General features: G+C 42.5%; 1 protein-coding gene across 25 annotated transcripts in view; it reads right to left on the bottom strand.

Annotated features, from left to right (window-relative positions):
- Positions 1–26005, bottom strand: part of DOT1L (DOT1 like histone lysine methyltransferase) — a 105310-nt gene that overhangs the window by 34410 nt on the left and 44895 nt on the right. For 13 of the 25 annotated variants that reach the window (XM_065578642.1, XM_065578638.1, XM_065578640.1 and 10 more), the window contains 9 exons: positions 19718–19773; positions 16125–16204; positions 12326–12394; positions 10368–10474; positions 9258–9299; positions 6704–6787; positions 5637–5871; positions 5040–5153; positions 2918–3009 (listed from right to left, as the gene is read on the bottom strand). In XM_065578642.1, the coding sequence (XP_065434714.1) occupies positions 2918–3009; positions 5040–5153; positions 5637–5871; positions 6704–6787; positions 9258–9299; positions 10368–10474; positions 12326–12394; positions 16125–16204; positions 19718–19773 (879 nt within the window). Of the gene's footprint in view, positions 1–2917; positions 3010–5039; positions 5154–5636; positions 5872–6703; positions 6788–9257; positions 9300–10367; positions 10475–12325; positions 12395–16124; positions 16205–19717; positions 19774–25086; positions 25183–26005 lie in introns of all 25 variants that reach the window. The other 12 variants (XM_065578651.1, XM_065578639.1, XM_065578649.1 and 9 more) reach the window with 6 other exon arrangements.

Raw genomic sequence — 26005 nt, 5'->3', positions numbered from 1 at the left:
AAGAGATTAAGTGACTCATCAAGGACACACACTAAGTCTGTGGCTGAGCTGGGAATAGAACTTGGGGGATCTGTGTTCTAACAGAACATTCTTCTTCCAAGGATTTCAGTAAACGAAAGTGTCAGGGAAAAATCAGAAATATGTTAAGTCACCTCCTAGAGGAGCCCCTCTCAATGTTTAATATAGAATTCCTTACACTACCTGCTCTCCCTTTGATTTCTAGGTCAATTCATGCATAGAACATTCACCAGACCACCACTAGGACTCCTTACTCCCACACTTCCTATACCTGTCCAGGACAGGAATACAACTGGGCAAAGAGGTTCAAATTTCTGGAGATTTCTGCAGAAGCAAAGTATTCACTACCAAGGGTTGAAGAAAGGAAAAAGAAGTGGGCTTGCACTCATGAGCTATCCATCTGGTTAAGTAGCAGTGTTCTACACATGGGGAAAAAATACAGGAGTATTACATTCGATCACAATCAAAACCCTCCTTTGTCACCTACTCCAAGGATTTTGGGAAGGGAGAATGCACAATCACCATGGCACTAAACCCATTGCTTAGATGAGGCTGTGAAATCATCTGTGCTATGAACACTCAGCATTTAATTAAGTGTTACAGCCAGTACAGTAGCCGCTAGCTCCATCTAAGGGTACATTAGTATACTAGCACTTCCGAAGTTTTATTAAAAACAGTTACATTTTTAAAAAGGTTTTCATAAGAAGAGAAAGTCAGAGGCAGTATTCTAACCACTACATACCACAGAACAAGTTATTTAGCCAGAGCAGTTCTGAATTCAGGTTTCACAATTCTTAACTAGTGATTCTCTCAGTGCCCAGTGCTACACTCCATGAAGAGATTTTGACTTACAAATAGAGTTTCACATTTCAGTTTCCACAAGGGAGCAAAAGGTGTCATATACCATCACCAACTTGCCCTCCTCCGTAGAGTCTGAAATCACAACTCCAGTATACAGCACAATAGGCTGTGCAAGTGGACAGAATTAACTTTATGCTGCCCATTTTCCTGACACCAAGCATGTGAACAGAAGGATTTTTTTGTCCTCTGTTTCTTAGGGGACCATAAGCCGAAGCGGTAGGGGACTGTCAAACATTACCGACAATGGCTCAAAGCACTTCTTGCACAGTGAATGCGGCAAGCGGCATTTGGCCATTCTCAGCAAAGGGATAACACCAGCCTTCCCGTATGGAGAACAGTGCAAATTCTATAAAGTCAGTGAAACTTTATGCTATTACCCTGGATTGCGCATCTCATAAAACCCACCACCACATCCTAGGAATAATCCAGCAGCATTCTTCTCTGAGACTGCCAGAGGCCTAGAAATGGAAGACCCAAGGTGTTGAGGGTTAGAATTTTACTGTGTAGACAGAGTTGTGTAGAGGAACCATTATTCTGGCTCCGTTCTCGTAGTCCCTGTTTACAAGGGCATTAATTAATTCCCTAACGGGCAAAACCATGAAAGAAAAGATATTTGGTTAGTGAACTTGTACTCCCTCTGCTGGACAGAGAGCTCTACTGCAGCAGAATACTGCAAGGAGAGCTGGGAGACATTTTTTTCCTCAGCAAGTATTTATTAATTTTACCCCAAAATGCATTTTTTTTCAGGCACGGAAACTATTTGCAAATTCAGCAAACAGTTTTAGCCCCAAAACCTGAAAAGTTTCAGAAATGCCAACTGGATTCAACATTTGGTTTGAATCAACCCAAGCAAAAAGTTTCCATTTTTCATTTTGTTGAGGGAAAAAAACAGGGGGGAAAAAATCAGTTTTGGTTCAAAACAAACAAGGGGTGGTTTTTTTGGTTCAGCTACTGCACCAAATACTTATTTGCTCAGCTGTAACTGGAAGCTCATGCATAATAACTTCTTACAACTATCACGCTTTCCATTAGGCTCTCAAGCACCTTACAAACATCTCTCTAGGTTTTTATAACATGCCCCAACACCTATTCAGGGACTTATGGCTATTTTATCCAACCTGCTGTGAGACTGTTGGCTATTCCTTTACTTTTTGTTTTAGTTCTTCCATTTATTATAAACCAACTTCTTGCTGTTAAATTAGTTTGAGGGTTATAGTCTAGGGTTCATTCCAATTCCTGGTTTCTGCACATACTACTGTAGTAGGCATTTTGACTCTGAGGGATTAGCTTTCAATGGACACTTTATTCCAAAAAACCAGAATAAGGGCTATTTTATATTCTCTAGCACAATTTTATTGTCCCATATGACCCATCTGCGATCTCAGAATAGCACTTACTGAACCACAATTACCTGACGGAGATTGTAACTAGTTTGGAAAAGACCACCTCATGTAACTTTTGGTCACCTCCTCTCCTGAAGCTCATCAAGGAAAGAGCTGACGTTGAAACGGTGGCGCTTTAAAGTATGACACTGCTTTCTCTTGAAAGTTCATGTTTCTAAGTGCTATCTGTCTGCTATTTTTAGTGTTGGGAGAACCCTCATTTTCACTTGTACAGGTGATCCCATATTCAGGCAAATAGCTCAACCATATTTAACAGAGTTTAATTAAAAGGAATTTAACAATGAATGAAAACTGGACAATCCTGTGAAAAAAGTGAACATTAACCCCATTTTACAGGGGAAACAGGGACAGAAAGGCAAAGAAACTTCATCAAGTTCACGCAGTAAATTAGTGGCACGGCTGAGAATAGAAAACAGGACTCACAGTCCTGTGCCTTAACCAAAAAGGCATCATCTCTCTTAAGCAGGGCCCTTTAACTCTGTCACAGGCTACAGTGGAATTAGGTAAACACAGATCTGGAATTCTGGGCCTCTGTGGCATTTTCTCAAATATCTATGGAAGGGGATACAGAGGCTGTACACATATAGCTAGAAATGGTCAGGAGACCAATTTAAAAAAAAAAAAAAAAGACTCACCTTTTCCTGCTCCAGTAACTGTTGCAGGTTTGCTTTGTACTGAGGAGTTTTCATGTACGCCATGAACTGCATGTATTGGATCTTAAAAGAGTCTGTAACACAAATGAGTGGATGACAACTTTATTTGGAGGAAGGGGAGAAAAACAATTTAAGACTCATATTTTGGAGCACAGTTTCTCCCTGCTCCCTTTTGCATGGGTTAACATGTACTCTGAAGCGCTAGAGCTCACTTTGGTGAATGCTGAAAGCTCCTAGTTACAATGCGGGCTGAGCTCAATTATTTTAAATACAATAGTTTTGCACCATCTTTTGCTCTAGGAATGGTTATTCCAGTAATGTGCTTTCCTTTGCAGGAAAAATAATGTTTTAAGAAAACTAACCTGGAACTTTCTCCAGTAGCATATTACTTAGAGTCTTAGCTGGTCTGTGCGTCATCTATTAACCACATAGATTAGCTCCCTCGTTATAACATTTCTAAGAGCACATTTTCAGGAAGCAGACAGGAAGCTGATGGACCCTAATGATGTGCGTGTTGAAAAAGGAGTTTCTTAATGGACTTTAATGCAAGCAGGAGCAATAAAACAGGCAACCCATTATAATCATGATAGAAATGCACTCAGAGTGCTCCAACATCCGTGCAGTCTCCCAGCCTGGGGTCATTCTACTCCTCCTTCACAGCTAAATAGCTGATAAACTCTACTTGTTCTTTACAATACCCCAAAATTCTCCCTCTTCCTCTCCATCCTCACTGCCAAAATCTTGGTCCATGCTCTGGGCATGTCTTCCCATGATTAATTGTAATCTCCCTAATCACAATGCACCCCTCAAGTCTATCCATCAAGCCACGGCTAAAGTCATCTTTCTCACCAATTCCTTCCCACCATGACAGTACATTCCTTGATCTCTTCACTGACTTCCAATTTCTTCCTAACCTTCAAGGCACCGTCTCTTACACAGAACTCACCCCTTGTTGCTTCCTATACTTGGCCATTTTAACTCATCTTAGTGCTCTCCAGGTCTTCCCCTAGAAAGAACGCCACATCTTTTCCTCACACCATCTTTTACCTCTGGAACAGACTCCCTGACCATTATAGCCTCACTGTCCTCCAATACCCTGAGAGCATCTGATTTTGTTTTTCTACTTTGCTTTCTGGTTCTGGGAAAACACAGTTCTGCCCCTCCATATTCCTTATTCATTAAGTTAAAGCACCGTCTTATTTTAAAATAATGCAGAGTCGTTTCTGGATGAGCAGTGTCCGTCTGGGAAAGTAGTACGGCTTCCTGCTGAACCCAGGCCCCTTTTCTCTCATGCCACATGAGAGCTGAAACCCAGCCAAATGCAGTAAATGTAGACCAAAGCTTCAACTTTAGCAACATGGCAATGGTGGCGGCTGGAAGAGAGCTGGCAGGTGCTCCCTTCCCTTCTGCAGTGTTATGTATGCAAGACAAAGACTCACGGTAGGAACAACCTCTCCTTAGTTATCAGAGGTTTAGCATCTTCAGTGTAATGGTTCTTGTAACAAGCAACATAGTTGCCAACATGGTCCAAATTTTTAAAATGACATTTTATTGTGTTTTAGTGTTAGTGAAATACCGCATTTAAAAAGCAATGGAGACTAAAGCGGATTTATCCACAAGATATATACAGCCTGCACCACCTTTGCCCATGCCCCAATGGACCTCATCATTATTCTGAAGGGACTATCCCTAAGAGCAAAATGGTCTCGCCATGGCACATTCAGTCCCCCGCTGGAATTGCCAACAAAGGGGATATTAGGCCATTTGTTATGTAGGACACAAAATAAGACACACACCCCACCCCCACCCCAACCAGTTTCACAAAGGCCAAACAGCTGTCAGAGTACTGATTTTAGAGGACCTCAGGTGAAATGCTGCGTATCCCATTACCAATCCAGTTCCAGCTGCCAAAATTTTGCGCTTCATTGTTTTGTATTAAAATATACCTTGCTTCCCCCAAAATTAAAGCTTTAGTGTTTCAGTTTGCCTTGAATCTTTACATCACAGCAATGTGATACATTACAACCACAACCCAGACAGCAAACTGTGATCAACCCATTATTTACTCCTTTCATTCTCTATGCATCAGGAGAGGAACTCTTACCTAGCAGCTTCTGTAGTGCAGGTGGGGTAGGAGTCACCAACAGTTGGTTAGATGAATGCCGTTGCACTTTAGGAGGTAGTTGGTAATATGGACTATGAGGTGACTTGTATGCATCTAGAGGAGAAAATAATGCAGACCACATTTTAAATAATGGAACATAACAAAGGAGGAAGATGCCCTTTGCCATCGGGGAATATGTTTTCCACAGCACAGGACCCAGTAACTTGGCTAAGTCCCTCTCATGCAACAGATCAGCTTTTGAAATACACTCAGGATTTGTGCCCAACACATCAGTGAAGGCAAACTCTGCCAACCCCACTGTTCTGCGGCCTCCCCTTCTGGAGAAGTCTGGATTAACATTAGCAGCCAGCTGTCTGCGTGTCAATCATCCCAGCTGGAAAGCAGGTGATACAATCACACAATGCAATAAGAAACAGGGAGAGGAGGTATGCGAAACAGAGAAAGATTTAGAAGTCTGGTCTCCGAATAAAGAGCTCTGAGCATTCACTCTTAAGAGTAAAAACTTTCCTGGACACTAATTGAGACTCATATGGAAAAAGGCTCTTCCGCTGACAACCGCTGAGTTCCTCAGCTTACCCTGAGGAGAGGATGAGGGTGTCTGTGACACAGTTTGAGCATGCAGAAGCTCTAGTGCAGTTTGGTTCTTCTTGGTCTTGCGCTCTGTATTTGCAGTGTTCATTTTCTTGGGACGCCCTCGCTTCCGCCCGGCCATTTTCCTTCCTTTCTTACTCAGCTTTTTCTTGCGTGCTTTGGAGGGGGATGTCTTTTTAACTGCATTTGTCCCAACTTTTTCTTCTTCAGCACCAGAATCCTAAAGAAATTTTAAAGAGATAAAGCTTTCTAATATTTAGGGGTTTACATTTGCAGAATCTCAGTTAATCTTTACCACACCCTTTTGAAATAAGCAAGTATCAACCCCATTTTACAGAAAGAAAACCGAGGCACGCAAAGATTAAGTAATTTGCCTAAGGCTATAAAGAGTTAGTGGTCAGATCTGGGATTAGAATGGTCCCTGGCACCCAGAATGGTCCCTAGCACCCTGATGCTATGCTCAATCTACTATACTGCCTCTCCTCTGGATGTAGCCATTACAAAACAGGGTTTCCCAAACTGATCCATACAAAACTTGCTGCTCACGGAGAGCCTTATTTCAAGCTACTAAACTGCATTGAAATAAAAGCTGAAGTCAAATTCAAAATTTTCCTCCTATTACTTTTCCATATGAGCAATTGCTGCTTTTATAACAGGGATGTTAGGCAATTGTCAATAGGAAGGGAGGTAGCTTGTGCATTTATGGCTGGGAAAGCATGTGGTCCACATACCAAACTATTAAAAATGTGGCATGGCCCTTGAAAATGTTTAAGAACCCCTACTCAAGAGTAAGGGCATGTCAACACGGTGAATGAGACCAGAAAATCTACTCTGGAATAAACTATTCCAGAAGAGCTCACAAACAGCACTAATTATTCTGGAATAAAGTGACTTATTGCTGAACAGCGTATCCAAGCAGAGAGCTCTTCTGGAACAGGTTTTCAGATCAAACTCCCTATGTAGACAAGCTTTCATTGTTGGTGCAGCCCGCAAGCTTGCACGATAATAAAGAGAGAACATGGTTTTGTGTAAATATTCAAGAGGGAATTGACCTTGTTTTCTCGCACCTTCGTTGGAGTAGTTGTGTTGCTCTTGTTTTCTCTTTGCTGACGACGTCTAGCTGCCTCTTGTTCCTCCTAAAGGCAATTTAAACAAGGGCATTAAAAAACATCCACAAATAAGCCCAAAAAATCGTTGCTATATTCTCCCTTTTGAAGTACAGACTCCAATCTTGCCAAGCTAGTTCCTCTGGGATAGCCAAGAATAATCGCTCTGACTAGTCCTTATATGTTAATAAATGACAGAACATCTTTTCTTAGTAGGCAGGCAGGGCCGGCTCCAGGCACCAGCTTAGCAAGCAGGTGCTTGGGGCGGCCACCCCGGAGGGGGGCGTCACGTCCAGCTATTCGGCGGCAATTTGGCGGAGGGTCCCTCACTCCCACTCGGAGTGAAGGGTCTCCCTCCGAAGTGCCGTAGATCGCAATCTCGGCTTTTTGTAGGGTTACCATACGTCTGGATTTTCCCGGACATGTCCGGCTTTTGGGGGCTCAAATCCCCGTCCGGGGGGAAATCCCCAAAAGCCGGGCATGTCCGGGAAAATCGGGAGGGCTCGGTGGTGCTCGGCCGGGGCCGGCGGTGCGGGGCCGGGGGCGTGGTGCCGGGCCGGGAACCAGGGGCGCAGGGCCGGGAACCAGGGTCGCAGGGCCGGACGGGGAGCCGGGCCGGCGGGGAGCCGGTCAGCCGGGCCGGCGGGGAGCCGGTCAGCCGGGCCGGCGGGGAGCCGGTCAGCCGGGCCCGCGGGGAGCCGGTCAGCCGGTCAGCCGGGCCCGCGGGGAGCCGGGGAGCCGAGGGGTGCGCCGGCAGTGCTGGGCGGGCCGGGGGTGGTCGGCCGGGGCCGGCACCCCAGGGCCCGAGCCGACCCAGGCTGGAAACGCCGGGGGGCCAGCCTGGGCCGCGCCTCCTCCCCCCCTTACCTGCTTCAGGCTTCCCGCGAATCAAATATTCGCGGGAAGCAGGGGAGGGGGAGGAGACTTTGGGGAGGGTGCGGGGGTGTGGGCGGGGCTGGGGGCGGGGCCGGGGGCCGTGGAGTGTCCTCCATTTGGAGGCACAAAATATGGTAACCCTAGCTTTTTGGGGGGGGGGGGGGGGTGCTTGGGGCGGCAAAAATCCTGGAGCCGGCCCTGGCAGGAAGACACTGACTTACCCTGTTCCAGACAATAGCAGGTGGAAAAGGAAGACAACCTGAATTAGCTTTATGAGCTACACTATATTCCCATGGAAGTCTCCTAAACAGCATCTATGCAGATAAGCAACCACAAGGGAGGGAGAGAGGGCCACACACTTTCCACCCTAATGAGTAGGTTTTTGTACTTTTAAAAAAAGCCTCTGTTAAAACATCAGTGGCCTTATCTATAACCAACATTTCATGTATTGTTGCATCACTGCAGCATCTTTAAGGGCCTTACCATATTGAGTCATGAATCAACTCTTTGAAAGAGCCTAATTAAATCCTAGCCAAGTCTGTAGATAAGACAATCAAGATGAAAAGCAGCTGAAAAAGTCCTGCCTAGCCACTAAGGACATGAAACTCCACAGAGCTCCACAAACACACTTCCTTGTACTCTCCAGATGAGGTTTAATGTGTTGATAATTCTACCAACTATAATATCTTTAGGAACTAAGTCAAAGTCAGTCAGGTTGGATTATGGTAAACAAACTCTCAAAGTAATTCAATATCTTCGTCATTAGCAGGCAGGAAACTGCCAAAAAATAGTTTATGTGATTAGTTCACAAATATTTGAAGACAAAATTTGGTGGGTTTTCTTGACCTGCTTAGTGTCAAAATCTCACAAATTTGAAATCAACAGTCCAAAACCCACAAACCTAACAGCTACCATTAACTCCAATCTCAAATGCCATTAAAAGTCAGGTTTGGAGGACAATGACTGAACCCTAAAGCTGGACATTAAGAGGCTCCACAAATGCAAGATGTTTTCTAGATTGATACAAGAAAAGTCTAGCCATTTGTCATGTGTAGTTTACATCTAAGCCATCAACTTTCACCACTATTTAACATGTCCCATTTAGTGAGACACGATGTCTCGAAAACCTCTGAGTTTTGAATTCCAGGCACTGCAGTACAGCACAGTGATCAATGACAGAGGTTACATTTCCAAGTGAATGGTAGGTCCAAAAGTAATAGCGGAGAGTGAGAGGGCCCTTCTTCAAAAACTCCCTATCTGACGAGACTCAGCATCGAGACAGGAGAATTAAGCCATCATTACATTCTTAAAATCTGGCCTGTTAATGTGATTAACATGTAATACTACTTTAAATACAATGCAAGAGGAAAACTGCAAGGACTCTACGCTTCCCTGATAAATTTTTAAGAATTATTATTTTATTTGGATGTGCTGTCAAAGCACCACTGCAGTCACGAGTTACTTCATTCCAATGTGATTAATTATCTACAGATATTGTCTCTTGATGAGCTTGAAACATATTTCCCCATCTGCCTCTGATGTCTTTATAAATAACGCTTAAAATGATCATACTGGATGTTTCATTACTCTGAATACATGATAAAAAAAATTAAACATAACTTACCCTGAGTTTTGGATTTTTGAGACTAGAAAAATAGTTTTCAAGCTGAAAAGGGAAAGATAAGGTAGTCATTATACATATCAGAATACACTGATGCATACCACACTGATTTCTAACAGAAGTACAAAATTGCAGATGTTCTGACAATTTCCCCCTTTGATAAGCTACATCAAGAAGCTATTTCCATTTCATTCTTTCTGGAAAGAAGCAAAACATGTGGTGTAGTGGGACACCGTCCAAGCCTCAACATGGTTTATCATCTTCAATGCAGCACATCCTTATTATAAAGCTTTGTGTTATATATCTCTAGTCACCAGAAGGTTATTTTCAATAGGAGGCAAATCTACTCTAGTACTGAACTAAAATAAAACATTTATCTCCATTTTAACATACACATCTATAACACAGGCAAACTAGAGCAGATTTACAACACAAGGTTGTACAAGCATGTAACCAAAATTCAGATCATGAAGGTGAAGTGTTTCTCCACAATATAAGAGTTACATTTCGATGGCCTTTGTTTATGAAGCAAAAAAATAAAGCTGAATGCACAGACACATTTAAGATGCCTAGGCTAATGCTAGAGCAACTCAAAGTTTAATTCAGATTGAGAATTATCATCAAGTATCCTGCTGCCCTAGCATGAGATGCTTCACACATTTATTATACAACACACTTTGAATGTTTTTTAAATTTCCTCTATAGAGTCTTTACTCAGAATGAAATAGCTATTATGTAGGAAAAGCACCAGCAGAATCAGTGAATTATAATGCTAGAGGAATTTACATTTCTTCATATGTAAGTGTATTTTGACTGGTTTATTTACATACAGACAACCACAGAGCTACACAGAATTGCATCCTTTGAGAAGCCTGCTGCACTGAAGGACTCAAAAGCTAACTATAACAAAGTTGACGTGGAATTTGGATATGTGTATGCATGCTAAGAGACTAAGCTGTGTGAATAAACTGTCCCCCACCTCCAAGAGCCATAATGCACATCCCTAAATGCAAAAGGAAGATAAGGAAGAACCCCAAGAATTCCAGAGTGGGAGACTAACACAATGCTTCCAAGGGAAAAATGAAAGTTTCACTGGCCTATGTTTATACTCACTATGGTGCGATCAATAGTATGCAGGTAGTAAGAAACTGGTTTCCCGGTCCATGAAACTGACCCTTTCAGTGGGGATAACTCCACAACTCTCATTATAGTGCCAATATCTGAAGGAAAAAAGGCCATTTAGGAATTCAAGGTGAGCCCCACTTCTCACTCACATTTATCAAAAGTAAAAGTGACCCAGCAGTTTCAGAACTGTATTTTAACATAGCAAAGGTAGCCTTAGCATACTGAATACCTTTTACCCAGCCAAGCCAGTCCACGCAGGAACTCTGATCAGGTGCTCCGTGGATTTAACAACCCCCACCCCCAAATTTCAAAGTGATCTATGTGGAATACACACACACACAGCCCTAATGCCCAGTGAGTAAATCCTTTCCTAAAGCGGATATATTCAGTCATATTACATGGTGCTAATTAACTGCTCAGATAGACCTGGAAACACTGTGGTCTAATTTATATATTTTAAGTAATTCTGTACTTTTTCCACATATCCCTCTTGAGTTTAGGTAAAAATCTGTGACATGCAAAATGCATATTTAGGATATACAGTGCATTGTTTTTATTCTTCTTGCAGATACTCAAGCATTCTGGAGTAAAAGTAGCAACACAGGGCTTTCAATCTGACAATGAGCCCAGCTATGCTTCCAAAATAACTTGTTCCAGGAACCCACTGACAATACAGCTACAACAGTATAGACAGGGCCTTAATTTTGTTGGAAAGGGGTCACATATCCAGGCTAAAGCTTTGACTGTAACCAAGGCCTTAAGCCTAGCTACAGAATACTGCTGGATCCCATCTACATAAATTGTAACCACCAAATGCCTGCGTGAATGGCATGACTGTGTCGGAGAGATTACAGATACTTATTTCCGCTGAAAGACGCTGATCCAACGGAGTCTGAATGTATATGAACATTATATACGGACAAATCTGAGGTTTAGGATACAGACAGTATGATCACTAGTTTAACCAAACTTTTTAAAACAGTTTTTGATCTGTCCCAAAGTCTCCCCTCTCTCCGTACCCCATTTAATGATTTTTCCCCCCCTCCAGAAGAGGAATTAAGAATGTCCCAAAGAAGCTGGATTACAAAGAGCTTTAAAAGAAGGTAACATTACTGTCACCAATGTGGAAGCAGAGAAAGAACTGACAGGAAGGGGATGCAATGCATGACAGTTCTTTCTCTGCTTCCACACCAATGCAGTTTTATTAACTAAGCATTTAACAGGACAGATTTTAAAAGCAAAGCAACAACAGGAGGCAGACTGTGCCAGCTGTGTCACATCAGGGCAAAAACTGGTGAATAAAAATGTTTTGGGGAAATCTGGTCAGATGAATGCACGAAGGACCACAGAGCAAGAGAAGGCACTTTCCTGTTATGTCGGGGAAATGCAGATTTTGGTGCCATGAGTTCTAAGTAGACAGCATTTCCTTAAAAGATACCATTTTTTTAAAAAGCCATTAAGATTGGAATGAGGCCCAGGCTTAGAACACTTGCAGGCATATTTATTTGATATTATATTTCCCATGTAAATTAGTAATTGGATGAGATTAGGTCCTGTAATTGAATTTCCACACTTTCTCTCTGTACCCTATATTTGAAGGTCATTTCCTCTGAGGCCTTCTTATCTGAATTTCTATAGCAGTTTGTTTTTAGGGAAAGTAAACTCCTTTGCAGAGGGTTTGTGAGAGGGAGCCATTTTGGTCAGCATGCAGCAGGCTGGATAAGATTAAGTGCTGATGACAAACTTTAGCTTTTAACATGCACGGTCTCATCAATACTTCGAGAGCTGTGACATGTCTCTCTGATATTTAGAAGGCGCCTGTCAACTTGGTGTTTAACTTTAACATACAATAGTAGCTTTCTACTGAGCTTTTCCCCTTTAAAAAAAAAAGTTATATATTTACCACCAGACAGTCACATTTAAGCAAAGAGAAAAGCCAATCTTACCACTCAAGTTTCGACTGTTTATTCTAAAGTTTAGAGGTGCAAAAGGCTTTGAGGACACGATTCTGCCACCTGGGAAAAAAGATGTAAGTGATCCAGTTACCACTACTCTTTGACAAAAACCCATTGGAAAAATTAGGGGCTATATACGGCTTTATACTTCGTACCAGAATAGCAACCATGAGCAATTGCACTAACACCACTGAGTCACTTTAAAAAAGCTTGGGGGGGGGTTGTTTTTGGTAAAGATATAAAAAAAAAAATAACCACGGACAACATCCAGGCTATTCCAATAAGGGTACCACCAGGCAGCCCTTAGATAGGGCTTTCCATGTACACATCTCAAAACATTCTAGAAAGTATAATTATCCCCATTTTACAGTGGGGAAAATATAGGCACAGAGGCTGTGAGCCAGGAACCTGTTACTGGCAAGTGGCACGCAGGGGGTGCAGAGTGGTTAAAGGAATCTCCTGAGTGTGATATTGACATTCTAGCTTACTAAAAGAGTGTCATCTGAGGTCTCACATAAAAGCTGATGTCACACTGATCAGCAACATCATTGCAAACCCCAAGCACGCATATTATGCAAGGAGTCACGTGTATATACACTGAAAATTATGTTCTTAAATTCTGTGTCTAGGGGCTAATCACCACCTGAAAAACAGGTTATCCAATTGTGTGTTTAAATGTAAATTAAATATTGTATAGTTCTCAGGGGCTCTCCATCCAACAGTCTGAACTGAATGCTAATGAAGGATTGTGAGAGAAGTAACGGGGGGGGGGGGGGACGGGGAGGACTTGGGCGAGTGGGGGTGTTTACTCATCAAAGGTTTGCTCTGGAATATTCAGGGATAAAGACAACACCCTTGGCACTCTTCACTGAGGAAGTACATGGATAACAAGCTTGCTTTGTGAAAAAGGGGTCTTAACCAGGTTTGGATAAAAATGAAGAGAACAGCAGAGGGCGGGAAGAGGTGTGATAGACTTCTTTAGACAGGAGGTTAACAGTTTCATCTGTAGAAAGTGTTATGATTTTGTTTTAAATGTAACCATGTGTTTCGAATATTCTTACTCACTATCACTTGAATCTCTGATCTTTGCGGGGGGGGACGGGGACATTCTTGTTTTCACTATAAATGTATCTAAGTGCTGTGGTGTGAAGCAAAGTGGTGATCTTGAGGTGAATCTTACAACCTGTTTGGGAACAGTACGCTTGGTAATTCAGTGAGCACTCAGTGGAGAAGGGGCTGGACACTCACAGGGTTCAGGGGTTCCCATCACTAGTTTGTGCAGAGTAAGTGACAGTGCACAAGGCAGCGCTTGTGTTGCCAGAGGCTGGTGGTTTCAAAGAACTGATCCACACAGGAACAGGCAAGACTGCTTTACGTTAAGGGCAGGTGGTGTTGAGGTGCCTCACAACCCCGGATACCACCAGGGAGCCTCACAGAGATGAAGTGCCTTGCTGAAAGTCCTAGGAATGTAGGACCGCAAAGGGTCTCCTGAGTCACTGAGTCCAGTCACCACAGTTAGAGTTGGGAAGAGAACCCAAGTCTCCCGATTCCCAGTCCAGTACCCCTACCTACTGGCACACGATGCCTCTATTAAATTAAATACAAATGAAAGCCCAACTCTGAAGTAAAGCTAGAGAATCAAACATACTGCAACTCTTCTGGCTTTGATTGGTTTGGGTCACAGCTATAATGTTACGGAATTTACTTATTTTATTTATGCCTAAACTTGGCCCCACAGGGAATATTCCTGTGTAAGTATCACTTCCACAACTACTTAGAACTGTGACAGCACACTCTATACATTTGCCTTACAAGAGCGGTTAAATAACTATTTTTGTAAGATTTGTCACAGCCAAGTTAAATGGTCACGTGTCTGAAGGGCAGGAACAAACTATCAAATTAAAAGTACCCCAGCCAAGCCATGACATTGCTGGACATTTCCAACTGCTAGCTTTTACAGCCCAACTTCTCAGGCGAAAAAAACCCTGGGGATTTAACGGTAACACTTTCCATGTTCAAATATTACCTAATTAATACTCCACACCCACGTGACATAGGTAAGTATAACGATCCCCATTTTAAACAAGAGAAATGGCTGGATTGAGTGACTGCTCAGTGGCACAGTACAACTGAACTCTGGAGATTCTGGCTTCCAGAGCCATGCCTAATCCATGAGACCACATGGCCTCTCAAACTACTGGCACACGATGCCTCTATTAAATTAAATACAAATGAAAGCCCAACTCTGAAGTAAAGCTAGAGAATCAAACATACTGCAACTCTTGAATTTAGTGAACTCTTGAACTCTTGAACACCTAATGAATTTAGTACTAGCTGAACATGCGGAATTGATCTTGTGGTGTGTCTATTCTAAAAATTAAACAAAACCAAAAACCCATACACCCCGGCGCAGTGAGTCTCTCAGCCTGGGTCAACTCACTGGGCTTATACTACAGAGCTAAAAACAACAGTGTAGCCATCTGGCCTCAAGCCGGAGCCTGGGCTCTGAGATCCAGTGAGCGGCATGGGTCTTGGAGTCCGAGACTCCAGCCAAAGCGGGACTGTCTCCACTGCACTATACTACCTATGTTTTGCCCTGTAGCACAAGCCCCAGTCAGTTGACCCAGACTCAGATTTGCTGCCACAGGTTTCTGTTTGCAATGTAAACACATCCTTGGAGACCGAAACCTTATCCCTGCCAGAAGAGATACAGCAAGAGCAGAGGCAATGCAAATTGCCCCAGCCACCAGTGTCCTTAAGGCCTGACATGAAGGGCCACCTTTAGGAAGAGACGGCAGTCCAGTCTCCAAGTCCATTTAGACCTTGTCTATTTACTCAGACAAGAGGTAAAATCTCCAATTAGTCGCCATTGTGGTGGCTGACCACAAGGAACAGAATGGAACCCAACAACCTGGCTTCAGATGACTGTAAATACATCATCACCACCAACACAGAGTATCTGAACCCCACAGATAGATGCAGAAGGGTCAGTTTCCTCATTAATAACCCCCTAAACCATCTGAACCCAAGCATACCACCACTGGTATAGTTCGTAATAACCAGAAGAAAAAGTCACTAAACAAAACGAAATGAGACCAATCATTTTGGACAGTGAAATTGAGTAAAGTGTGAAAAGCAAACTAGGATGAAAAGATTAATGGTTTAGAACTTTCAGTGTTAATCAAGGGAAGTGGTTTCTCCATCTTTTCTAATCTGTGGGCAAATTCGTAGGACAAAGATCTATACCACAATCCTTCACTGTTTGGTTCTCAGTGCGTTTTTCTATAGAGCACAACAAAGACTGTGGTTTCAGAAGCACTGATCTAAGGTGTTAGTGCAGGTTAGGAATTTTTAAATATAATCTTAGTGTTATTTTAAGTACAGAACAAAGCTCTTTGAGCTTTAGATGTTGCCAAACTTGCATATAAATAGAGTATTTAAAGCTGAAAAACGCATTCAGGATTAAATATTCAAAAAATATTATGAAAGGTGCTGCCATGGAAATGCCCTTCTGTCATAGAAACAATTTGCATACATATATGGTAGGAACATTTGAAACAACGCAATAGATCTTCTGGGATGTCTCATGATTCCAAAAGACTTTTAAGCTGGAGGCTGGTTGCTAGAGATAGCAAATCAGGAACAGACAGCACGCTGCAGCAGCTAGTAAACCCTGAATCTACTACTGCACAGAAAAAAAAGAAAAACAAACAAACAAACAGCAGAATATTCAGCAGCTCCCACAGTGAACAGGAAACCAACGGAAAAGAGTTTAAGTTCGATGTGTTACCTTCCTTCATGTTTGCAAATCGCTCCTTCAGTTGGTGATCCACCTCAGGACCAAAGGCAAAATTATTCACAAAAATAACACTGCAAGATAATGGTCTAGTTATTAAATAGGAACAGACAAATGGCATCTTATTTTACACACACTGCTACCTCTATGCAATCAGCTACATTCTATGAATGATGCTCATGGTTCTGAAACAAGAGAATGCTATATATCCTGAGGACGTATAGCTATTTTACTCGAGAAACAGAAAATTTCTACTTGCACGCTACACAAAGTAATAAGCTATAAATAGTCAGTATTCACAGTACTTATTTGCTGAAACGTTACATATGAAAAAGTATCATATTAGGACACTTCCATTCATCAGATCAGCAGTTTCTGCACCATGAATTCATAAGTTAAGTACTACACTAGCAAGTTTCACTATAATATTAAAAGTATGTTCATCATGCCTCCATAATGCCTGGTGGCCTTTTTACAGTGCATATGAACATACCTACTGCTAACATGTTTATGACACTTGTTAAATCAAACTTAAGGAGTGGTGACAGCCCATCTTGACAGATACCTATTGAATCCAATTATACCTTTGGTAATTTGAAGAAGTATTTACAAGTAATAATTTATTTACAAAGTACCCCCTGCCCCCACAAATGATGGTGAAATTCTACAGGCCTTTTCACCAGGTTAATACTAAGGCATTTGTGTTGATAATCTTGTTCTCTTAGCTCTCTCTCAACAAGCCTTGCTGTCCCTAAGGCTGTCTTCGGCTCTATTCTACACTGGAAACATTTAGGTCTTTCGTGGTGGAGGGATTTAATCTTGCAAGGGGCTCACCACCCCCCAAAAATATTTAAGCTTTGAAAAGAGAAATCAAACAAGTTGCAAGAAGACATGGCCATGTAAAGATGAAAAGTGTCATGAAGTGGAAAAAAAGAGACCTTCAACCACAAGCAGTAAGAAACAGGACACATTACAAATGGAGAATACACATGTTACACTGGGTGTAACTTTTAAAGCATTTAACTTTGGGTCGGATATTGTGTTTCCAAATGTTTTCTATTCTCACTGGCTTCAGAGGGAAATAAGGATCCTTGACACCTCTCAGAAGATATTCAGCGCTTTGCAGGATCAAGCTCTTCAGGACTTTTTTCAGCCACTGCCATCTATTTTATAAGAATTTATTTCTTTGCAAGTGGAACTAATTTGGATTCTTCTTTCCCCTTCTGGTGTCTCCATACACCACACACTTAAAGGACACTAAGTTTAAGAGATGTAGCCAAAGCTATTTAAAAGCCACAATTAAAAAAAAAAAAAAAATCTATGCCAATAAAAAAAAAGATGTTTGTTCTACCCACACCTGCTCTTACAAATATGGGAAACTTTTCTGGCAAGCAAGGCCAGTATGGGCTCCTTTTATCCTGCTTCCCACCCCTATGCAAAAAAAGTCTCCTGAGCATGGCCACATGTATTTAAGTCACTAGAGAATTTTAAGGGGAGAAGGGGAAAAGAAAAAGTCCGTGAAATCTTTTTTAAAATGTTCATTCTGATGGAATATTTACTATGCACATTGGAGACCAAAATAACTTCACTTTCCCCTTATTTGGTTTACTGCCTTTTCAGTGCAGACTGCTAAACCACAAGTGCAGACAGTATGAATAATATAAATGCCACACATCTTGCTTAAGCATCAGCGAGAGCTCAAATATGAACGAGAATTGTACATGTGCAAAAGTGAACATGCATTTTTAAGAGTGAACTTTTGGAACTCTTATTATCATCTGCTTTGTTAGAAGCACAATTTAGATCAGGTAAGTGATGCTGTTGGATCGGGGATGGCATCATAAAACCCTTTAACCAAACGAAATAGCTAGGAGTGCTCTTAAAAATTCAAGTGGCTACTATCATCATGAAGGCTATCACCTAGGACGCTCACACTGCTTACAACAGAAAATGAAGGGGGAAATTTCACTTTATTAGGAAATTGAGCTGGGCCAAAATAGCAATTGATCAATCAAAAAAATCTTTAAATAGCAGATGCTGATCAATTTGCATTCACAAAAACTCAAATGACTAAGCTTGAGGATGAAAAATTAATTTTTTGCTTTAAGAACTTTTGTGGGAGGGAGGAGATGGTTGTGAGCTGGTAGGAAGACAATCAACTGCATACTATTCAAAGTAACAAAGAATAGCCATCATTTACTGCCACAGATCTACCAGGGTCTCCATGTGCAATAGGAGACAATCTATAGCAGAGGTCTGCTCAGGGCTAGGCCTGATCTGAACCCAAGCCCGAGAGGGTCGAATCAATTTCCAACCTGAACCAGATGCATTCATGCTACCGCTGCCTCCTCCCCCAGGGATGGCTCTCCTCCTCCTGTCCTTGGAGTCAGTGTGGCAATGGGTGCATGAGCCAGTGGCTGCATGCCCTGCTCCTGCCAGCAGCTGCCCCCATTGCATTGCTTGTGCTGCAGAAGTGAGATGTGCCCTGACTCTCCAGCGCACTCAGTCCATTGCAGTGTGCTTGCTGCTACGTAACAGTGGCCAGCAGAAGCAGGATATGTAGCCACTGCTGCACCACCCCATGGGCCGGAGGAGAACCAGCCCCACCCGAGCCAACACTGGAAATCAGGTTCCATCGGGTTGCAGAGCTCTAACCTAAAGCCTATATTAAAAACTGTTCCAAAGAAATGGAAGAGAGCTGGAAGGGGTATAGAGGGGTGTGTGTGTGTGTGTGTGTGTGTGTAAAGATGCAAACAACTAATCAAACAAAAGCAAAACCACACCATACTGCACGGCTGGGATAAGTCTGCCCACAAATTAAAAGGCAGCCCAAGAAGTCTAATTGGGATACATAATAAGGCAAAATTCAGCCTGGCAGACGCCTTTCCTGAGTGTGCTCTTAAACATGGTCTTGGAAACGGTCCATAATTTGCCACAGCCCTGAAGATTTTCAATGAGCCGTTTTGTCAACTGTTTTCCATCTCTCCAAGAAAGGGGGTGGTCTAGGAGCAGATCTGCCATTAAATGTTTCTTTTCTATCCATCATGTGGTTCATGATTAGTATCTACTAACAAGGCCCTATGACCATGAAACCTTTCACAAAAATTTAGGAGTGTTTTGAACCGTGACATTTCCCTCTTCAGCAGCAGTATGCTGCAGTTTAAAAAAGACTCCATCTCTATATACAGATCTTCAGTTTGGGTGAATATTCAACTATCCAAGAGGATCAATGCAATTAGCTCAGCCTTACTATCAAGGTAAGCAGTTGTACCAGCCACTCAAGCTGGTGCTTATGCAAGAGTCACTGACAGACTAAAGGAAATGCAAACACAGAAGGGGTCTGCTCTAGCGGTGCACGAGGAATTTATGCTGGGAACTCCAATTAATACTTCTGAGAATGCATGAAAACCCATTCCTCCAGTCAGATATCAGGCTCCCCATACTGCTAGCATGGAAGCTCACATATATGCTTTAAATATTAGCTATGGAAATTCTGTATTACGAGTTGGCCATTCTCCCAATTTCCATTATGATACACTGACAAATATTACAAATTCATAAAGCCACAAGCAACTGTTCTACTGTACCTTGTGTTTGCAATTCTTTCTTTCCATTCTTCTGAGAGGAAGTCACCTCTTTCCAGCTATAAAAAAAAATAGACAAAAATTTGAATGTCTCTTTCAGCTTTGTACATGGCAAGGCTAACATACTAGACTCAGTGATGCTGGTTATGAATAAGGCCACTTGAAATCTTCAGGAAATGCCTCAGGGAGAAAACTACCCCACATCCTTTCAAACAACTCCATTCACTCCCCAAGACAAGGAGACACCTCCCTTTCCACTGCCCTATATCCAGATGTCCTTTTACCCGCAAGGAGGAGCTAATCAGTTACTGCCCACCATCCAAAGATTGCAACACCACAAAAGATTTTATTGACTCATTGGCTTCTCTACTGACTTATCACTGCAGTACCCAAGCTCATCACATACTCTAAATGAACGCCTCTTCTCATTTTACAGATGGGGAACTGAAGCATGAAGATTTAGGCCAAAATCTGCAAACATGTCCACTAGTTTAGATTTCCTCAATGGCTGGGTGCTCACCTTGACACCCCCAGTACCTGATTTTTCAGGGACGCTGAGCATCTTCAGCAACCACTGACTTCCACTGCAGTCAGCATACAGCATCTTCACCAAAGGCGCTACAGTGACACAGTTACACCGATGTAGCACTTCTAATGTAGACTTGCCCTAAGTTACCTTGATATTTGAAAGACTAACTTGTAGTATTCCGTGAAATTACAATATGGAATATTGCAAATACTAAAATAGCTGCACTTGGTTAATTAAGGAAAGTATTTCCAATGGGGCTGGTTATGATAGATGTCTAGTATACTCAATTCCAGAGGCCACCCGTTCCACTGTAATATCGTGAAGTTCACAACGAAACTAAAATTGGACAGTTTGCTCTACACCTACACAGGCCAAGTACCAATGAACAATTTGCTTGCTTTGGACAGCAGACTTCACGGTCCAAATCCAAACTGCTAATACTTTACTGTTGCTGTCATAGCCTTTTAGTTATCTCAGCCTGCCTGAGTTGCCATCTGATTTTCTAGAAATTGTAGCCACCAGTATTACATATGGTGTCAGTCTGGGAGCGATTCCTATAAAATTCAAGCCTCCCTGAATACAATAGAACCTTATCATAAATAATAAATAAATAAATAAAAGTTACTTCTGTTCCCAAATCACCACATTGAGTTGATGGAACCTGAACTGCAGTCTGCACACTACAAGCATTGAAACACGGAACCTTTATTCGATTTCATTGTAAACAGAGTTTCACTATACTCAAGATCCCTAGCAGAGTCCACTGGACACTGTTCTACTACTGAATATCTACTGGCTCATGTAAAATATCAGGTCTATATTTTCTGTGATTTGTTTCAAGTCTAAGTCCAATTCCACCAAAATTTAAGGCCTTCTTATCCCTGAGGAAGACCACCATAGACCTTTGTCTACACTGAGGACAGTCTCTAAAAAGAATTCCAGAATTGCTAATACTGGCACAGCTCCCCTTGGTGTTAACAATGTTGGGAGCGCTGGATGGGTTGTCGGCATATTTAACATGATTATGTAATTCTGTGCAGAGTTATCTAAACGATGTGATGTTAGAAACACCAGCAGCTTGTCTATATTAGGGTGCCCAACATCACTAATACCAATGGAGTTGAGCCAGTGTTGTCAGAGGTGGGAAGTTTTTAGAAAATTCCCCAAACATAAACAGGGCAATAGAGTAGTCCTCTCTTCCTGATGTGGAGATGACACCACAAAAATTCCCAACACCAGTAATTCACAGTGAGTATTACAGCGGGTGGTATACAGTCGCAGCAACTAAAACAGTGCTGGGATCCTTTCCACTTGTAGAGGGCAGGAGTTTGCAAAATCTTACAGTAAGCAACAATAAGTGTGTAAGGGGATAAACATCAATCAGACTCCAAGGTAAGAGAGTGAATAAGATTCTTACAGCCCTAAATTAGAAGCTTTATAAATGAAAGCAGTTGGTCAGAAGACGAACTCCAAAGTGCAAATGCAGCTATCATTTCTGTCTCTAACCTCTAGGCTAAAATACTCATTGTAAGCACAATGCCTACAAACCCATTTTATAATCATTCAGTTCTGTTAAATAGAAGCTTAACTCTATCTTAAATCCATGCTCTCTTATTGCAGAATAAACTTCATTTTAGGAATTGGAATCAGATGGGAAGAGGAGCTAAGCCAAAAACTCCTGAACATTTTTAAAGGCTAAAACAATCAGGCGACACCAGAGAGGCTGGTAAATACATTAGTCAAACACACACTTAAGTACATACATTTTTTAGGCTCTGCCACCACCACCTAAAAGAACACTTTCAATTTAATTGAAAGACTTGCACACTTCTGTCTGAAAATCGTATCTATCATTGTTACAGGTTAGATCTCAAATGACTCACTAAAAGACAGAGGGCAAAACAAGTCTCTGTTTCTGTTTACTTTGTACATTTGACATCAATGTGTGTTGAGTCAGTTTCACGGTTTCCCCACGTCTAGTCAGTTTCTCCTGGTTGTGTGGACCTTTCCAAGAATAACCCCGAGAGAAAGCACAGACTATAAAGCCAACCATTTAGTTGGAGGACTCAGGGCTGGAAGTAGCATCTGAAACTATGTTTACATTATTTATTTATTTAAACTGATTACATTTCAGGTCCCTGTAAAAAGGGCTGTGACCTAACCGTATATCGATTCATCTTGCCCATGCAAACAGAAAAAGAGTGTTTTAACCAAATGAAGGAATTATGTTTTAACTCTGATAAGCCACATACCAGGGTTAAACATGAAAATGTTTTTCCTGTCTACCCAGCCACGTAGCCGCCATATTATAATTCAAGCGAACCATGTTCAAACATGGTTATTTTGTATTGTAGAAGCTAACCCACATTTAGCCAGTGCTTGGGTAAAATCCGCACCAGAAATGGGAAACTGCCATTAAAAGAGGTAGTCATTTTGGCTTCATCTACACTACAAAAATAGCCAACTGTGTTATAAAACAGGGGTTCTCAACCTTTTTCTTTCTGAGCCCCCCATGCTATAAAAACTCCACGGCCCACCTGTGTCACAGTAACGGGTTTTCTGCATATAAAAGCCAGGACCGGTGTTAGGGGGTAGCAAGCAGGGCAATTGCCTGGGGTCCCATGCCACAGGGGCCCCCGCAAAGCTGCATTGCTCAGGCTTCGGCTTCAGCCTCGGGGGGGCAGGGCTCAGGCTTCAACCCCATGTGGAAGGGCTTCAGCTTTCTGCCCTGGGCCCCAGTGAGTCTAATGCTGGCCCTGCTTCATTGCCCCCCCCCCCCCCGCCTCCCGAAACCTGCTTGCAGCCCCCCAGGAGGCCTCAGACCCCTGGTTGAGAACCACTGTTATAAAAGTTTCTTATCTCCAGTTAGTAGGTAACTGGTACATTTCTCAATATGGAAGCAAGGAAGGGGACTCTGCACCAGTGATCCACCACCACTTATTTAAAAGCAGTGCGGAAATTATGTGATGCGTGAGAACATAAGAACAGCCATACTGAGTCAGACCAAAGGTCCATCTAACCCAGGGTCCTGTCTTCCAACAGTGGCCAATGCCAGGTACGCCAGAGGAAATGAACAGAACAGGTAATCCTCAAGTGATCCATACCCTGTCACCTATTCCCAGCTTCTGGCAAACAGAGGCTAGGGACACCATCCCTGCCCATCCTGGCTAATAGCCATTGATGGACCTATCCTCCATGAACTTATCTAGCTCTTTTTTTAACCCTGTTATAGTCTTGACCTTCACAACATCCTCTGGCAAAGAGTTCCACACGTTGACTGTGTGCTGTATGAAAAAATACTTCCTTTTGTTTGTTTTAAACCTCTGCCTATTTCATTTGGTAACCCCTAGTTCGTGTGTTATGAGAAGGGATAAATAACACTTCCTTATTTACTTTCTCCACACCAGTCATGATTTTATAGACCTCAATCATATCCTCCCTTAGTCGTTGTCAAACCATTTATGGACTTATATCCCTACTGTAGCAGTATCCCTCCAGCCAACAAGGCGGGAGAACTGCCTGCTGCAAAGTTTGATTGTATGAGATGCTTTTTAATTATTATTTTGGGAAGTGAAGAGAGCTAACCACCCATCATCCCTCAGGTCATAGTTCCCTAGTAGTGCTACTGACCTTCACCAGCCCCAAGGGAGAACGCAAGTATCCCCAAAATCACTCTCAAATTGAGATCTCCCAACAGTACCCAAAACAAGTGGCACAAACAAGAATCCCCAAGTTTCATTTGGAACAAGAACCGGTAAGGAAATTTGAGCTCTTCCCGGGTAATTAAACAGCTACACAGCCAGCTTCTGATGGGTTATTGCATAGCTTAAGTACAGAATGCTGTACGGTCGAGGTCACACAGGAAAACCACAGCCTGTCAGTGTGAGATGGCAACAGCAGCAGTAGGGATGCACTCTGTCTCTTCCAATCAGTGTACCCACCCCCACAGTGCTCTCTCTCACACATAGAAATTTAATCTCCTTAGTGAGTGAATAATGAATGGAAAGGACCATCTGTAATGCAGATATTTTCATCTGATTAGACAACGCAGGGGACCTGCTTTATCTAAATGGATAATTAGCTCACTAAAATCCATTTCAGAGAGCAGCCAGCCCCCATTGTTTCTAAATTTAGAAGCAAAGGCAGGTTTTCCCTCCCGTTTTCAGACAGATAGGTTGGCTCTTCAGAGACTGCAGGAATTGCTCACAGTAGCTGATGTCTCCAACTCAAAGCAAACTGGCAGGTCACGTCCATAGGAAGCAACAAGAAACGCTACTGCAGGTCTATATTCATTATAACAGATAACAACAGCTGCTTCTGAAGCCCAAGTTCCCCTTCCCAGAGCTTTGGGCTCCAAAATATAACAGCAGCTAACATTCTCTCCCCAGACCTGCGTTGGAAGGCTCTGTGGTAAAGCTCTGACTGCACAATGCCATAAATACACAACGTCTCATTCTAGCAGTCTCAGGGCAAAGTGCTTGGCTCACAAAAACAGTTAATTCTGCCTGGAAAAGTACACATGGTTATTTTTAAGCCCCTGTTCGTTGCAAAAATAACTAGAGGCAATAATCCAAACCTCTGAAACGTGGCATCATGTCAAAGCCACAGGGGACGTTTGGAGGGCTTTTCAAATACCAAAACATCGAGTTTCCCGCTGAAATAGGGCATTCAAAAATATCTAGGACAAATACACATCCTGCCCACACCCTTACTGCAGAGAACTCACTGTTAGGCAATGGAAGCTTTTAAGCACAGGCAATGACAGTTATGTGCCTACAAAATACATCAGTGCAAGTCATATCAAGGAAGCTTGAGATACTGATTAGTGCTGTACAAAACTCACTGTTTTTGTTCTGAAGCAAGACTTTTGTGAAAAAGGCAACACATGGCATCCAGGACACACCCAAGCCTACCAGAAAAGCTAGGTGAGGCCTGCAGGCTACAAGAGAGAGGGAGAAAAGACACTGCTGTAGGGACTACACATATTAATGCACCCAAGCTCATTTGTGGGGTTGGGACGGGGTGAGTCAATACCTAGGCGAGTGAGATTTCCTTCTATGATACAGTCTGCTTGAGTGAGAGGGATAAATCAAGTGCACAACTCCAAGCAACCATTAGACCTATCTTCAGTCTCAGTGAAATTTGGAAAGTTAGACTCAGACATATATTATAATACACAGTGCTGCCACAAGTGCAGGGGACTAGACTAGATGATCTCGCAAGGTCCCTTCCAGTCCTACGATTCTCTCATCTGGATTCCCTGTTCTCCATTCCCAGCCCTCGGACCTCCCATACCAAAAAGTGTTGGGAAGGCTGGATAAAGAACGCTATGATCCAATCCTCTCTTGATTTTAAAAAGCCAAAGCCAGACAAACAAGGTTTTGCAAAATAAAAGTGAACCCTAGTTTTACCCTCATCTTTAACCACATTTACACCAGTGTTCACATTGGGTTTAAAAGTTCATTAGGGCAACTCTGGTGCAGACCACTTGCTGTATGGATGCCAAAACACCACTACAGTCCAGCAGGGATTTGGGGACTACAAATGGCTACGGTTGGACACCATGGAAACTTGTTTAACGCCCCTGGAGGTGGGAGCAGGAAAGATTACACACTGTATAACATTGACCTACACCCCTGCCATACCTTGAGAGTCTGCATGTTTTCCTTCACTTTACGCCAAGGCTCAGGCATTGGAAAGAATTTTCCCCTATGGCTAGAGCAAGCTCTTTCTGGCAGAAGGGAAGAGCAGGGGAATTGCTC

This window comes from Chrysemys picta, chromosome 25 (assembly GCF_011386835.1).
Source record: "Chrysemys picta bellii isolate R12L10 chromosome 25, ASM1138683v2, whole genome shotgun sequence".
Classification (NCBI taxonomy): domain Eukaryota; kingdom Metazoa; phylum Chordata; order Testudines; family Emydidae; genus Chrysemys; species Chrysemys picta.
Note: the sequence above shows the minus strand (reverse complement) of the source record. Positions and strands in the feature narration are given on the sequence as shown.